Here is a 16,226-nt window from a genome sequence, read left to right on the forward strand (position 1 = left end):
TGCCTACTGAATGCCAAATTACATCTGAAGAGAGACGCAGCGACTCCCTTCTACAAACACTCAGTGTAGCAAATATCCAATATTGGAGATGAATGTGTTTATTCCACATGAGTGTAACTATTTAAGCCCACACAATGCAAACAGAAAAAAGGGTTTTTCATTCCTGTGTGGGAGTGTTCACGGTCCGGTAAGCTGTGTGTGGTTATGTGTCTGCTATTTGACTACGTCATTGTGTTCTGTGGAATTATAACCTACTGTCCCTCATTATGAGTGGCGCACGAGGGGGAAGTGGGCCACATGTGGTAAAGCGATGTTACTTGAGATGGAGGCTCAAATTAGTGACCTTGTTTTAAAGTTAAGGCGCAAACGCCGTGCCAGTTCAACTGGATTCTTTTGTTGTGTCCAAACTCTTCGAAACTGGACTCTCTATTTCCTGTCTAGCTGTATAGGAGGAGGATATAATGGATTTCCCAGAAAGACAGATGTCTGATCTCTGAAGTGTGGTCCAGGAAATGAACAGATTTCTCCCATATTCTGTCTGGGCCTCAGTCTCCTCTCACTTCAAGAACAGGATTTGGATTTTCTTTCGTAACACCAAAAGCTCAAAGTCATATCTATAACCCTATTCAACATAAATCTCATTGTCTGGTAATATCTTTAAAGAAACGATGTGGGGAAAATGGTGATTTTTATTTTACTTCTTTGATAGTAGTTGTAATTGTTACCATCTTGAGGGAGGATATTACAGGGCTGGCAGATCTTAACGCAGTCCTGTCCTATAAAGAAGCCATGGAGGATCACACCAAAATAGGATGAAGCTGTGTGGGAACACGGTGATTTACAACAGCCAGTGCCACCTGTGGCTGCTTGTTTGTCCAAATAACAAGATAAACGGCTTAGGGGGTTGAACTAGGGACAATCCACAGGACTAAAATAACAGTCTAAAGAACAGTTCAGGTGTGCCACTCCTCTGATTTTCTTCTTTTCACAGAGTTTTGTATCGTTTGATGTCATCTGACAAGGCAAGAAACAATTATGTGGGTTGCAAAGGAGCCAATAGTTTAGAAGCCTTATCTAAATCTCTCCCACCCTGAGGGACATGCTCTTGGTCAGTCACCCACATAGGTTCATACAGACATTATCCACATAATAAGATTTTGTGCAGACATGGATGTATTTTGTGTTACTTTGTGTTAAAGTATTTCACCTTTTTACTCTACTGCATTTTGTTTACTTTAATTTCAAATTAAAATATAGACCTCCTGGTTGCTGAGCTAAAGCCAGGAGGTTATTGGAGAGAATCTGCCATGCGTTTTCTCCATCTTCTCTCCAGTGTCCTGTCTCAAAAAAGAACCCCCCCAAAACAGAAACCTACCAATAAAATACAACAAACTGTGTAATCTGTTTAAGATTTTACTGATCTTATGCGTAGAAGAGATAAAGAAGGCACCGTGATGGAAGAACAGGAAGAAACAGATTCTGGATGCATCCAATCTTCAGAAGAAGACCTTATCTGATTGTGTGATCCAGCAGTCGGAGCTGTATCACAGCAGCATTATATATATTTCAGGATGTCAGTGGGGGCAGTTTGAGCTCTTGTTAGGAGAGTTGGGACCAAATCTGAGGAGGCAGTTTGTCTGAGGTATTGCACCAGTTCCACTAGTATTTCACTTGTTGCCAAATCCAGCGATTGGACTCTTAGATCTGGTTATTTTGATTCAAAATATAGGAAAACTTGGGCTTGGTTAAAAAAAAATGTCACAAATTCGTCAGATGAAATTACATGGTCACTGTTAAAAGCTGCAATTAGAATAGGTGAAAAATATTTTTGACCCAAGTAATATTAGCTGATTTTACGTGTCTGGTGTGTAAAGGCTTTTAGGGTTTGTGTGACCACTTAGACCTCAGAGGGTGACACAGCTATGGCAGCATAGTGACCACGCCCCTAATAATGCTAAATTTAGACCTTAATACAATTTAGATAACTGTAATTGGAACAATTCGATCCTTCTACAGTTGTCATGAAGGAAAGTGTCAGCTCTACAGACTGAACAGTTTTGGTGCACATTTGACTTACCTTTTGCTGCTGTTGTTTTGTTGTTGCTTGAGCGGTGATTTGGTTACATTCACGATGCACGTGGCACTAAGAAATAGCCTTCAACCACTGGGAGCCTTTGCAAGCTCTATTATATTGGTTTTTTGCATGAATAATTTCAGCCCAGAATTATAATTTGCTGTTGTGAAATGAGCTCTTTTCATAGTTATATTATTACTTGCTGCTAATGTATTAAGTACAGCTCATTTCATTTACCACGACGGATAGAACAAAAATTTCAACTTGCTTTTCTATTTATACAAGCTCCAACACACTTCAATTACTATGCTGTGTGACAAATTCATTTATGTCAAAGATGATGAATGGGCATTTCCGGAGCACGTGCCTCGTTCATGAACTAAGCGTTTCCTTTTGCGCTGTTGAGTAAAACTGGTGCCAAAACATGCACCAGTAACTACCCATAGATTGCTTGGGCGTGTTATGTGTTGGGGTCTGTGAATGGAAACCAGGTGCTCTTGTGCTCTGCCAAAGCAGGCCTGTTGATGCATCGTCAGCTTGGTGTGTCTAGAAGTTGCTTGCTGTGCTCATTAGCGCAGCAGGACCCCTCACATCAAACGCTCTGCTAATGGCTGATAAAGTAATTGTGCTTGGTCAGGCTGGACAGACAACAAATGGGCACGTTTATGTCCAAGGCAACCGTGCAAAACCCTGGTGGCTTCTCAGTCCCAGCCCCACCCCACCATTCAAAATCCAAGCCAGCTATTTTTACAACATGTTAAGAGGAAACAGCTTTTTAGTATATGGGAAGGCAATAAAATGTCAAATCCTAGATTCAAGTCAAAGCAGCAACTTGTTAAAAAATATAGGGAAGAGGGTGACTTATGTGAGGTAAGAATGACAAAGGCAGATGTCATAAGGCTCCTGGAAGGTTTCGGTTAGACAAGAGAAAGAGTGCTCACAGGGGAACAATGTGCTTAAGGAGCACCGGTGGCATACACACCAAAGAGCTCATCAGGACAAACAAACAAAGTCATTAGCAGTGATTTACCTCATATGAAAACAGGAATCAATTTTAAACAGATGCTGCGGTTCATTTGCAGGTTGTTAACATCACAGTAGGTTTTAAAAGTCTTTTTGTTGTTGTTGCTGCTGCTGTTGTCTCTGCATGCCTGCAAGTAATCTCCAGACTACCAAAGCATAGAAACGTACACATACAGTGGCCAACGCTTACTTCAGCACATCTCTGTGCTTTGCTGGCTAAAAATTCTTCACTTTCCCCACATGTATTAGTAAAGACGAGCATGTGTACAATACATGCTGTCAGGGTGAGAGCAGAGGAGAGGAATAAAAGACCCGAGAGACACATTAAGGTTTGGAGGAGTGAAGTTTAATGGGATCGTGATTGCCTTTGTCGGAGGTCAAATATTTAATGGGTTTACGGGACAAAAAGCACAACCAGAGCCTCTCCTACATTCACTCAGCCAACTAGAAGTCCCTACATTAGATTCACCATCAGGCCGACCAAAAAAAGAAAAAAGGAAAGAGCTAAGAACCGCTTTAAGCAGCTCAGTCTTACAGAGGATCATTACTTCTGACAAATGACAGACATTTTGCTTTTTCAGAGGTTGGGTGAATGGGTATCGCACATTATCCTTTTCATTTTGTTGGAACACACCGTTCCCAACAAACAGTTTTCATCTCCTCCCATCAAAGGGATTTATTATTCTAGCTGAGTAGAATTCTCTTTCCCTCTCTTCTTTTGTGTCAGGAAAACTACCCCCCCTCGGATTACACTCCTGATTAGCTGGTTGAGATCAGTGTTACTTTGCGGGAGAGTAAAAGTGACCTCAGTCTGACTCACTGGTCAGCAGCCATCTGCTCCCAGGGCCCTATGAAATGCACAGACAACAAAGAGGCTGACAGAAAAGACAGAGTACTGCTGGATAGATAGAGAGAGAGGTACAGACAGGCAAGGTCCTATTTTAGCCCCATGACAAAGAAAGGAGGCAAATTAGTGCATTACAGAGGGTGGACTTTGACCTTATTGGCCACACTGTTAGCAAATAGGGGCACTGGCGTATAGTTGCTGTCACAGCGTACTGGTGGTGGATGCAGCCAATCGCTTTCCTATGTAGATCCTAAAAAGGAAAAAGAACCAAAAAAAAAACAGGAATCAATGATTGATCCTTTGCTATAGCCCTTGGACCCCAGTCACACAGGCGGGGAGACTGTTAATCAAGCACTTCGCAACTGCTGATCATGAGGATAAAATATGTATTCCCCAACATGTTGGAAAGTGATTGGGGGAAGTTGCAGAATACTGCTAGGTAAATTTGGTTGCAAAGAGAAAACCTCCCTGTGATTGCTTTGGTTGCTAACATATTTTATTTTGCATGTATGATGCCGACTTATCTGCAAACATTTGCTAACTAACCAATCAGTAACAGTGGAACTGCAAAAACTGTGTGACAGAAAGGGACAGAAACCCTTTAAAATACAAAAAAAACGTGCCTTTTGAAACATTTTGTTTTCAGCAAAAGGGAAAAATGGTTCTTTGAAAGTTATTTGTTTCCAGTTTGCATCACATTGTTTCAGTGTGTGCAGACAAATCAGCATCTTCCATGCAAGCTACAGGAGACCATGGTAATCTGCTAGCAACCAAAGCAATCACAGAAAGGTTTTGGTGCAGCATCTTCTTTGTAACTAAATTTTCCTAGTAACTCACAAACCAACCGGCTGTAGTATACGGATTTTTTGACACCCGATGTATCAAATAAGTGAAGGCTTTAACTCAGAAACTAAGGGCACTGCATTATCATAAGGTAGCAACTTGTCAGTGAAAAAGTAGACCCTCCCTACCGTTAACTTGTCTCAAGCTTGTTTTTCTTACATCTATAGCTTCAGCTGCACATCAGCAACATCATTTTAAAACCACTTAGAAGGGCACACAGGGGTCAACTCTTTGATCGCTTTCTTAATTTGCACACTTTCCAAATTCTACCAGGATGAAAAGCATCCAGTTATTTTTTCCCCAAGTATTACCAAGAATGTCAAGTTTATGTGAATGAATCTCACCCGACTCCAAGCGTGAGAAGGTGTGAAGCCAGCAGCGAGGGAACAAGAATGAGGAGAACATCGGAGGAGAAGATGCCTCTCTTCATCACCTCTGTCTTTCTGACACTGAGGGAGCTCTGCTGCTTTGGGTGCTGAAACACAAACTCTCTGCAGAGAAGGAAGAGAGAGGCGTCGGAGATAAGAGATGCGGAAGCACGGAGATTGAAAGGCGGGGGGGAAAAAAATAAAAATAAACAGAGATAATGAGAGCACAAGAGAGAAGCCTGAGAATACAAGAAAGAAACCGAGAGCCTGAGAACTGCTACCTGTCAAACAGGCTTATTTTATTGCAGGAGATTAAATGTCAAGTGCGGCAGCATAAATAAAAATGAAAGCGATTCATGGGCTTCAAAGGTATAATCCAACTAAATTAAAAAAACAAAAAAAGACAAAAACAATGTGCTATTGAATGTTTTGTGAGTAAAACAGGCTTTTTATAAACACACAAACAAACCCAAAACAAACAAACAAAAAGCTTGTTTTTGTTTACTTATACTTGTATGCATATTTAGAGGGCATACTGCCAGGGTGACGTCATGAATCTTGGCTGGTTCGTGTTACAATTCATTTTTTCTAAAATGTATTATTTTTTTAAACTAGAAAGAATCTTTTAATTATGTACCTCTGGAGGCGCGGGCCTCGAGTCACCTGCTGTCAGTCTTTAAGCCAAACTAAGCTACTTGCCTGCTGGAGTAAATCATCACAGCAGGAATAAATAACAGTAACATTCAAAGGAGCTAGGCTTACTTCGGTGGCATGTTTTCAGGTCTACTGGACCAATCCCACACCCAGTCAGTGTCCACCCGTCGCTCACCATCCTCCTGAACGCAACAAGAATCAGATGATGTTGAATAATTTTAAAAAATTATATATTTTTTTGATGTCTTTATCTGATAAATATTAACCATGTCTCTGTGTTCAAATGAAAACCAGCACCTGTATAGTGACACAGTCACTGTCGTGCTCACTGGTGGGTCTTGGTGAGCCGGTGGACTGTGGAGTCGTGGCCTGTGGAGGACTGTGGATTAAAAACAAACAAACAAGTGAACTTGTACGAGGTGGGTGCGGTCTGGAGAAACAATCAAGCTGCAGCGTGATAATTTTACAGCCCAACAAACAAGAACAGAAAAAGTAAACACGCCGTGGAAAACAAGCAAAGTTCCTCTGAGCACAAAACAAACCTCATTACTGTGCAAATCACTTCTACACCTCACTGTGCAGCTCGCCCGCCCCAAACTCCCCAAACAAAACAAGTTCGTGCTAACAAACTGCATCATTACCTGTCTCTACTCCGCTCGCACTCCAGCTGTGCCTCCAGGAGGATCCTCTCCAGCTCCCCCTGCAGGGCGGTGGAAACGCTGTCCTGCGGCCCTGTCAGGCTCTCTCTGCGGCTCACGGCTGCAATCAGCTCCTCCAGCTCGACCCAGGAGCCTGACAAGGAAAAAGGAGGGCAAGCTGAGTTTGTGCTGACGCTCAGGTGTCGGTAAGAAGGGGGAAAAAAAACAATGCTTCTCAGTACACCTATATTAGATTTCTAATAAGCCAAGAAGGAGTCATGATGTGGAAAGTAAACAAACAGAAGCCATTTTATGGAGCTTTTAACATTTATGGGCATTTTGTTGTCTCGTTTATAATCTTACTATAATTACAACTGTACATATTTCATTTTGAAGTCTGTGTGATCCCAGAAAGGTCCAAAATAACCGTGTTGTGCATAGTTTTACATGTGAAAAACTCATTTTTAATGTTCTATGCAATGATGCAGTTAGCCCACACTTTCTCCTGATTCTTTTATTTATACTTGCCATTAACGTGACTTAAGTCATTTGATTACCCAACTATGTTATGCAGATTACTTCAGCTTTATTGTCATAATGACATATTCAGATTATTTTTACTGCCAAGTAACTGATCCTAACCCGGTTCCGAAACATTGTCAGAGCAAATTTCACACTGCATTACTGATGCACGTTTTTAGGTCCTTCCTAGAACTCGAATCTCTTTAGCGCCGAGTGGGCAGTGAATGGACAGGTGTGTGTTGTTGTCCACTGGCATGTGGAGATTTAGAAGCTGCCCTGCGGCTGTCCTGACATGACACGCAATGACCTCAGAATCACAGAGCTCACGCTGAGCCGCGTCCAAAAAACACACATATTATCATATATAAACAGTGAGAGCAAGGCAGAGTGTGCCTGCTTCTTCCCATCAATGAGTGCTGAAAAGATAAACTGCATATGAATGAATGGACAAGGGGGCGGGGTTTGGTGATCGGGCACAGGAGCAGAAAGGGATTTACACATGCACACACATATACACACATGCATGCTGGCATGTTGTATGGTGTGCGCGCTCCCACAGCTAAACAGTGGGGCAGGGCTAACTCAGCCTGACAGCATGCTTGCTTACGCAAGAACTTATTTCTGTGAGAGATTAGCCATTCACCCTCTCCCTTCCTCTAGCTGTTTCTCCCTTGTCATGCTGCCCCACATCTCTCGGACAGAGGCAGCACTTACGAAACAGCTCCCCTCATTTACCTACCAAAGTATCCTTCCTCATCTGACCTCTCTGACTGTCACTTTACCTGGTTTATGACGCTTTATAACAAGAGGCGGTGGAAGCATGAGCGGGCACAGTGCTGAAGGGGGTGGAAGCAAGGGATGGGGGGAAGGGAGGGCAGAGGAAACTGTGCCATTGCCCTAGTTATTTTCCTACAGAGGGGAGTTGTGACGTAACAGCTGCCTTGTTGGCTGCCTTATCTATGTGATGCCACTCTGCAGCACTAAATCAGTTTCTATGGCGCAGTCCTGTACACATTCATCTGTGCCGCTGCCAAATCAGCTTTATGTAATGTGGAGCCAGGATGTGAAAAGACTCAATGAACTGCAGCACAACAGATTAATTTGTGCTCTGCTAGGATGAGAATGACTGTTTCCATTTTAGGGCCAAGAAAAAGAAACAAAAATTAGGGTGTGAGGTGCAGTTTGAAAGAATGGCTGCAGGGCAATCAGATTATTTTTGGACAGCACGGGAGATTCAGATTTTGTTTGTCTTTCTAGAATTGAATATAAAGTTACCTTTAAAGCAGCTGTGTCCTATTCATGTGGATGTAAAAATAAAAAAAGATAAATAAAATATGAAAATATGGTTGCATTTATATTTTTAATGTATTGATACAGACAATAATTGTGATTCTTTTTACATTTAAAAAGGCTGTGATAGAAACGGGCATGGAGACCCTGAAATAAAGTGGGAAAAAGAAGATCAATACCTAGCTAGCTAACTATTAATGAAATATAACACTTTTCTACCCTAATCGAGTACTCAAAATGCTTTTTTACTACAACCAATCACACACACACATTCATACAAGCACTTTTACATATCTATGCACCTTGTTTAAAATTGACACACACTCACAGTCCAATGGATTCATTGTGGACAACTCATCAGCATGCGGACTCAAGTAGTCAGGGATCGAACCACCAAGCTTCCAATTGGTAGACAACCCACTCTACCTTCCCTGTTAGCAACAAATGTGAGGGAAATCTGTTTATGTTTTGTGTGTGTGAAAGTAAAAAAAATGCTGGTGGATATATTGGATTATTGGATTTTGAAATTACCATCTGATAGTTTCTTGTTTAGCAAGAAACTATCAGATGACATATCAGCGATGGGTTTTCAGTTTTGGGCTGAAATCAAATATTTGTCAAACTCATCTTTTATTATTTATTTATTTATTTATTTATTTAGTAAACAACCTGCACATCAGTGATTTCCACTGTACAGCTCCCAATTACAGTGATCCACATGTTTTACCCAGCATCCTCTGTTCCAAGCAATGTGCAGCCAGCTAAGTGGAGCTATAAGTATCAGAAAATCTCCGCAGCTTAATTGGCTTACAGAGATACAAACAGGTGAGTCAGGGAATCCATTTACACAATGACAGTAGCAACGACAATGACAACTATAAAACTGCCTGTGCCTTGTTTCCGTCTGTGGCCTCTTCTCACACCTGCTCTCAGAGTCTGACAGGCTGTTAGTATCTTGTCTCCATTGATAAGCAGCCACGGCTGGCTAGCTCTTCATTCAAACACACTGAGGGAATGAATGTTCTCATTGCCTGAAATGTTTTGCCCACACACTGTTGACATTTGCATCGTGAAATTGGAGTATAAATCGACCCGTGCGCACGCAAAATTAATTTACAGCCTGTTTAAGGTATGCAACAATCGGCTACAGACACGCTATTAAAAGGCAAATAGTTAACAGTGATGACGTAACAAAGAAACAACGGCCTGGTCCATGTGCCACCATCACTCACCGTAGAGTCCGTCCTCTGGCGTCTGCGAGCCGGACAGAGACATGTTTGAACGCTGGGGAGAGGCTGGAGAAAGAGCTCGGAGAGATGCTGACACTGACCCAGGAGGACAAGCAGGTGCAAAACCGGTCTCTACCCTGTACACGTTACCCTCAGTCACTCTGCGTTGTTGTGTAGTCTAAAAATGACACCGACGCAACGCTAATCCGCTCCCCGTGCCCTCCCTTCCCCGCGCGCACCCCCTCCCTCTCCGCTTTCCCACGTGTCAAGAAGGAAGAGGTAAACAAACAGACTGTGCAGCTTAACATCACACATAGATGGATAGATAGTCCTGAGCACCTATTCAAATTGCACCCACCATTCACACCATTAATGATCTGTTAAGAGCAGTTACTAGGTAATTAGTATCTATACCGACGCTGGTGTGGGTACTGGATCGATACTACAAGATAAGACTGATACTTTGTTTCTATCCTCTAGGTTCAGTATGTAACCCACTGAATTGGATTAAATTAATTCTTTTTTTTGGAAATGAAAAAATATACCTCAAACATGCGCTGTAAAGAAAATGTCTGAAACTTTTGTGTACATCTATTTTATGTATTGCCAACACAAGTATTTAAACAACAGAAGTTGACCCACAATCCTAATATATAAAATAATAATAATCTTCTCATAAGTTGTGCCCCATTACTCTGCTCTGCATATGTTGAACTATTGTTAGCATTGGCATGGCTATTGTTGTGTATTTATTGGTATCTGATCAATACACAACATTTGCAATATCGTACAGCACTAGCAATTATTTACAGGGAGAATGAACAAAAGTAAAACATTTTATGTGTTAACGACTGTAAAACAACAAATATGATATTGGCCTTGAGCACAGTGTGGGTAATAGTAAAGAGCCACTGGGTGATCACTGTGTGCAAGAGTCACTAAACTCTGATCGATACTGTAGGAGGAGTAGCAGGTCTTGTAAACTGTGGACAGATGGACGTGGATGCAACATTGTATCAACTCAATGGGCCACAATGAGCTGAAAGCCCAAGACCGCAGTCTGTTATGTTAACACAAAGCAAGTAGTGATTTACCTCTGGACTCAAAGTGCTTGAATAAATACTTAAACTGATGGTGATGCCAATCAACCAGCCAACACTTGATTGTAAATGGGCAGAGGTCAACAGTCTAGTATCGTTACAGGTGGAAATTCTACCCATGTTGGCTTTGTTGTAAATTTTAAAGATTAATGGAGCAAATGACTTTCTAGAGGGACTAAATACTGAAAGTAATGCATTACATTTTCTAAAAGTACTTTGTAGTAGATTTTTATCAACACTTAGATACAGAAATACAGTGAAAAAGTGTTAGCCCCCTTCATGTTTTCTTTATGTATATTTGTTCCAATTAAATTTTTCATGTTTTTTTATTATTAGACAAAGTTAACTAGCAGTGTCTCCATTAGCAGTGTATTTAGAGTTAGATAGTACTTGACAGCATCTTGGATGCCACGGTTTTTCTGTGGATTACTTCTGCCTCTTCATGTAAGCCCACAGTGACTTCACGATGCCCAAAACGGACTCCGGGGGGTGATTCCATCTGTTGCAAAACTCCTTGCTCTTCTTGTGGCTTAAATTCAGCCTCTGTCTGTATATTTGCACTCATTTATGGGACACTGTAGCTATTGTGATGGATAAAGGTCTAAACTTTTGCACAGCACCTCATTTCAGTAAGCTGAATTGTAGGCCTGTTCTTCATGTCAGCGTGTCATGCTTTGAGACTCTCTCAAAGCAAATACTTTAAATTATTGTTTTACTTTGTAAAAGATGATTAAGTATAATTTTCTTGGTTCTGGGAACAGGCTCTTACATTCCTCTGGAGATTTATATTTATATCACCTTAATTCTGCACGAGAGCAGTTTATTTGTTGGATTCATGGATGGATTATAGGACAATGGGCCAATTGGCACAGACATGCAAAGGCGTTTCCTTTCTTCCTTCCCACGCGTACAGATATGCATCATTTGTAGGCATTTTGTAAATCTTTTAGTATTTTGCATTAAGTGCTGCTGTTGGTTTAAAAAAATCCGCTTACTCAGCCATTATAATAATGCAGATTTTTAATGAGAGCGCACTGCATTGTAGGAAATGACTGGAATTTATATAGTGCTTTTATATTCTTACTGACCAAGTGGTTTAGACTACAGGTCACAATGCATTCTTCTTTACGCTGTAAGCACTTTATTTACATTGCATCCACACTCCATTTGGAATCAACAATTACTGCGTGTAGAAACTGTACAAAGGCCCCAGCCAGGGTTTGAACCAGGAGCTTTCTTGCTGTTTGGCAGATGTGAATGACAAACAGCATGAAGAGTGAGTGGACATCCTTAATTTTCACAGAGCTCTTTGAGTTTACAATGGGTTATAGGTTATTTCATTTTAAGAGGACACTATCCTTCTTATTTATTCTCTTTTATTTTTTTCATCATTTCTTGCTTTCTATTAAAATAATCCAGGCTATTGATATGTTTTATCCATTTGTTCTTTTCTTGCACCCACAGTTAGTGGTAGAGAAGACCTCAGGGCTTTGAAATGTGTGATAGATGTGATGGTGTCTGAGTTGTAGTTATTTGCTCCTCTGACTCTTCATTGTAGTTTTCTATACTCTAATTTGCCCAGTGTGTGCCAATGAAGTCAGCTTCTGATCAGTTTACCTCTGTGGTTACTACAGATACTTTAGATCTTTAGCAACGTAATCATGTATGTATGTAATCATGCGATTCTGCGCATTACGAATAAAAACTACATACATTTTTACTGCTACCAGAGGAATTAAGAGCGTGCTGCAAATCAAATGCAGTTGCTTAATTGATCATCATCATGTGTGAGGACCTCTATCAAAACAGACGCTTTGGCCACTCTGTAGTGTTCAGGTGTGTGTTGACAAAATGCCACAGTCTTCCCCGGAGTGAACATCGCAGCAAATTCATCCCAAGGTCAGACTGAAATGCTCAGAGACTCCTCAAAAAACCCAAGAGCTACATCTCAAACTCTACAGGCCCCAGTTAGAAGAAGACTGAACAAGTACGGCTTGTATGGAGGGGTTATCAGGAGAAAGCCTCTTTAAAAACAAACAAACATGGTGGCACAGCTCAGATTTGAAAAGCTGCATCTAAACAAACCACAAGACTTCTGGAAAAATGTCCTTTGGACAGATGAGACCCAACTGGAGATGTTTAGCCATAATGCACAGTGCCAAACCAGACAAAGCATTTTAGCACAAACACGTCATAATACATGTCAAGCACAGTGGTGGAGAAATGATGATTGGGGATTGTTTCTCTACAAAGTATTTAAGAGTCAAAGAATGTCTGAAAAAGAACAGAACCTAAAGGTTTGTCTACAGCTACTGAATCATGTGGTGTACTTACTTTTTACAGGGCTGTAGTATACAATAAAGCATTAAATGACTCTTTGTCTCCTCTAAATCCCAGAGCCGTCATAGCTACATAGTCTTTACAACCCAAAAGTGTATCTTGGCTATTTAATCAGTCTACTCTGAAGCAGGCAGTCCCCTCCACTGCACTGAATGAACTCAGACTGTGCAAACAGTCTAAATATGCCCCCACTGCTTGTGAAAAATGACACACAAACCTGTTTTGGTTTGAGTCTGGAACGATGCAAGTCTGTGGACTAAGGTTTTATGGATTATGCTTATTTTTTTGTCAGGGATTGTGTGCGAAAAACACGAGGAGGAAGACATGACAGCATCTGCCATCAAACCAGCATCTTTCAGACAGCTAGTCCACTTTTATAATCTCCAAGCTACAACAACAGCAACCCCATAAAGTGCCCACCTGTTATTTCCACAAGCCCAAAAATAATACTGCAGGCTAAAGGCAACAGAGAGAATGCTGGGAAACAATAAGATCTGCCTTTGTTTCTAACTAATGATAGAGTACATGAAAGTAATGGCACATGCACACACTTTTAAAATATGTATCTTTGATTTGTGTTACAGCTTTCACATTTCAGCCTAAGGAGGCTCATGCAAAATGTCTGCTGTTTGATATTATCTATAACCAAACGAAAATATTTTCAAATACTGGCACATCTGTTATAATTATTGCATTTTTTTTTCTATGATAAAATCACAGCTTCATAGGTCTCTAAGATAAGGTCATTGCTCAACTCTAAAAAAACACTTCTAACGTCCTCCCTTTTTAATCTTTGGCAAGCTGAACATCCTGGAGAGTCGTCTTTGATGTGCGCCTTAAAAACATCAAATGAAACGGACCAAAGCAGATCAGGGCGTTCATGGTTGCTGCATCATCACTTTATCAGCTACATGTACCTGGAACATAAGGGAAAGAGGGGAAGGGGGAAAAAGTTTGAATGAATTAAATCAGGAACGTGTGTCAGATTTTTCTGTTTTCTGCTCTGCATCAAATAAACCCCGTGGCCAGTGATTCATCTGTTTCTGCGACATTTCTTTAAGACGCTTGGCGGTACAGAGGCTCTGCTGGATTTCATTCATCACAGGAGGATGTGCACAGTCGTGCAAGAAAAGGAAAAAATAACCATGATCATCACGTTTATTCTGATAGTTGCTAGTAGTTTCTAATTTAGCAAACATAAAGCCCTTGAGTGTCCAATGAGTTAAAAGAGCATTTTGGTGAAATAGATTTGCTTTTCTTTTCCTGAATCATTTGGAAAAGTGTATTGTGACGCAACACTGCCCAACACTTTATGAACAACATCCCCACCTGGTGGAAAGAGGCCTTAAAAAGCACCACGTCCCGAGGCAATTTTATTTACCTCTATTAAAGCTAGAGCCGCCACATGCTGCGCGGCATTTCATTGATCCAAGTAAAACTGGTTTAGAGCCTCTAAACTGTTTTGTAAATCACTTTCCAAGACTTATTATTTGAGGGTGGACGTGAGGCCCCGGCATTAGGGATGATGCAATGTTTTGTTAGGGCAACAGCAGTAGCCAGAAACCTCTCGATTTTCACAGTCCATCTTCTCACCCATCTATTATGTTGCCAAGCAGCATTTTCCCTTCTGACCTCCAGCCTTGTTTCGAGACGAGGGGACAGACACGGAAAGTCATTATTCAGCCCAGAAACAAAGCGGGAAAAGTTCTCCTCATCCATCAAAGCAACTAAAGATATCTGACACTGTCCTGGGCATGGCTCAGATCAAAGAGGGAGATGCCAGCTGTACTCAGGTCCGGCAAATGACTCGCCACCTCGTTCATCCATCATGTTTGAAAAGAAGATAGCAAAAATAATAAAAGCTTTTCAGGTAATGGCTACAGTTAGATATCACCATTAGACATGCCCCCTTGCCTCAAACCTTGTATTGGGCTGTGATTGATGACTTGATCTGAGTGTACATTATAGGATCTGCTTAAAAGTCTTTTTTTTTTGTCTGCAGACACACAAAGGCTGATTAATGAGTGCCACGGGAAACTAGTGGTGTTCCTTTGGTGGCTCTGTAGGTGCTCTCTGAAAACAAGATCTGACTGAGTGCAAGCAGGCCGCCGTTGGATTAGTTTAAATAATAATTACAATCCCCCGTCTCACCCAAGTGCATGGTAACCGTGGGCAGCACAAAGCCAGAGAAAGCCAAGCAAAGGGTTTAAAATGACAGCTCTGTGCAGAATATAAACTTGTAGCTTTGTGTGGCTGTGCTTGGTCACAAACCAAAGTATTTGAATAAAGTGAAATTCTGCTTCATATTAGCACTAGATGGAAAAAGTCAAAGGATCACCACAGTGGAATTTGAAGTTGTGGACTAGCACCAAAAAAATGTGGCTCTTCATAAAGCAGTGTGCGCACAGCCTCCATATCTGAAAGTCTCTGAAGCTATAAAGAGCTGCTTTTAAGATCTCCTAAAAATGGCTTGACCCTCACGCAACTCATAATCCACAGTGAAGCGCATGAGACTGTAGAGAGCCTCAAACGTCATCAAAATTTAATGGACAGTACGCTAAACACCACCTGAAGCTCCGCCAGCAGAAGCTCTTTGTTGTCCGTAAACTCAAGGTCCTCGCTTTAATCAGCAGCCTGCTCTGTCTGTTTAGATGCCTCACTGAGTCTGTCCTCCTGTCATCATCCTCCGCTGCTCCATCTGCCGTTCCACCACGCTGACAGCCGCAGACATTGATTCTAACATTACGAGCTCTTTTAACTCTCGAAGGCGTCAAAGTGGCTTCGGTCGTGCAAATTGAAGCTCTCAATCCAGCGTGCAACCCTGGGTGATCCTTTCAAACACCGTGTCACTCTGCTTAAGTACTGGGATGCAGATGTTGAGTGGCAATTTCCAGGGAAAGCAAAAATATATATTTTTTATATATTAGTCTGTCTGCCAGGAAGTTAAATGCAGTATCTGTAGTAGTGCACGTAGCTGCAAGCCTTAGTATTCACATGTACCCATGCATTATAGTATATTATATCCTGTTCTGTATGTATGTTGCAGGGGAGTGCCTCTCCATTCAGCTCCACTTGCTCTAAAATCACTGGGAGTCATTATGCACTTCATGCATGTGATTGCACTTTAAATCCATACAGTTCTAGAAAAACAAAAAACAGAACATCTTAGACATTAGGAAAAAAAAAACCCCAACAAGATTTGCTGGGATGTTAATGTAAGTCTGATCGAGACGGAGGAGATGGGACAAGATAAGTGATCAGAGCTGATAAAATGGGATGAGGTGTCTCAGCCCTGAAG

At 41.3% G+C, this 16,226-nt stretch overlaps 1 protein-coding gene across 1 annotated transcript; it reads right to left on the reverse strand.

The window, feature by feature from the left end:
- Positions 1-3,421: 3,421 nt before the first annotated feature.
- On the reverse strand, positions 3,422-9,718 carry LOC102210274 (BCL2/adenovirus E1B 19 kDa protein-interacting protein 3). The gene is made up of 6 exons (XM_005720296.1): positions 9,492-9,718; positions 6,451-6,601; positions 6,107-6,188; positions 5,918-5,991; positions 5,132-5,278; positions 3,422-4,194 (listed from the first exon to the last, which is right to left on the reverse strand). The coding sequence occupies exons 1-6, from the start codon at positions 9,532-9,534 to the stop codon at positions 4,146-4,148; spliced, it is 546 nt and encodes a 181-aa protein (XP_005720353.1). The 5' UTR covers positions 9,535-9,718; the 3' UTR covers positions 3,422-4,145.
- Between the last annotated feature and the right edge of the window lie 6,508 nt (positions 9,719-16,226).

This window comes from Pundamilia nyererei, unplaced genomic scaffold, assembly GCF_000239375.1.
Source record: "Pundamilia nyererei isolate P.nyererei 1_Seehausen unplaced genomic scaffold, PunNye1.0 scaffold00002, whole genome shotgun sequence".
NCBI classification, from domain to species: Eukaryota; Metazoa; Chordata; class Actinopteri; order Cichliformes; family Cichlidae; genus Pundamilia; species Pundamilia nyererei.

Bases quoted from the DNA above. Each gene is read 5' to 3' on its own strand.
- LOC102210274 (XM_005720296.1), bottom strand. From the start codon at position 9,534: ATGTCTCTGTCCGGCTCGCAGACGCCAGAGGACGGACTCTACG. The intron at 6,189-6,450 runs GTAATGATGCAG...TTTAATCCACAG, and splicing joins TGCGAGCGGAGTAGAGACAG to TCCTCCACAGGCCACGACTC. The intron at 5,279-5,917 runs GTAAGCCTAGCT...CCTTCTCTGCAG, and splicing joins CCTGAAAACATGCCACCGAA to AGAGTTTGTGTTTCAGCACC.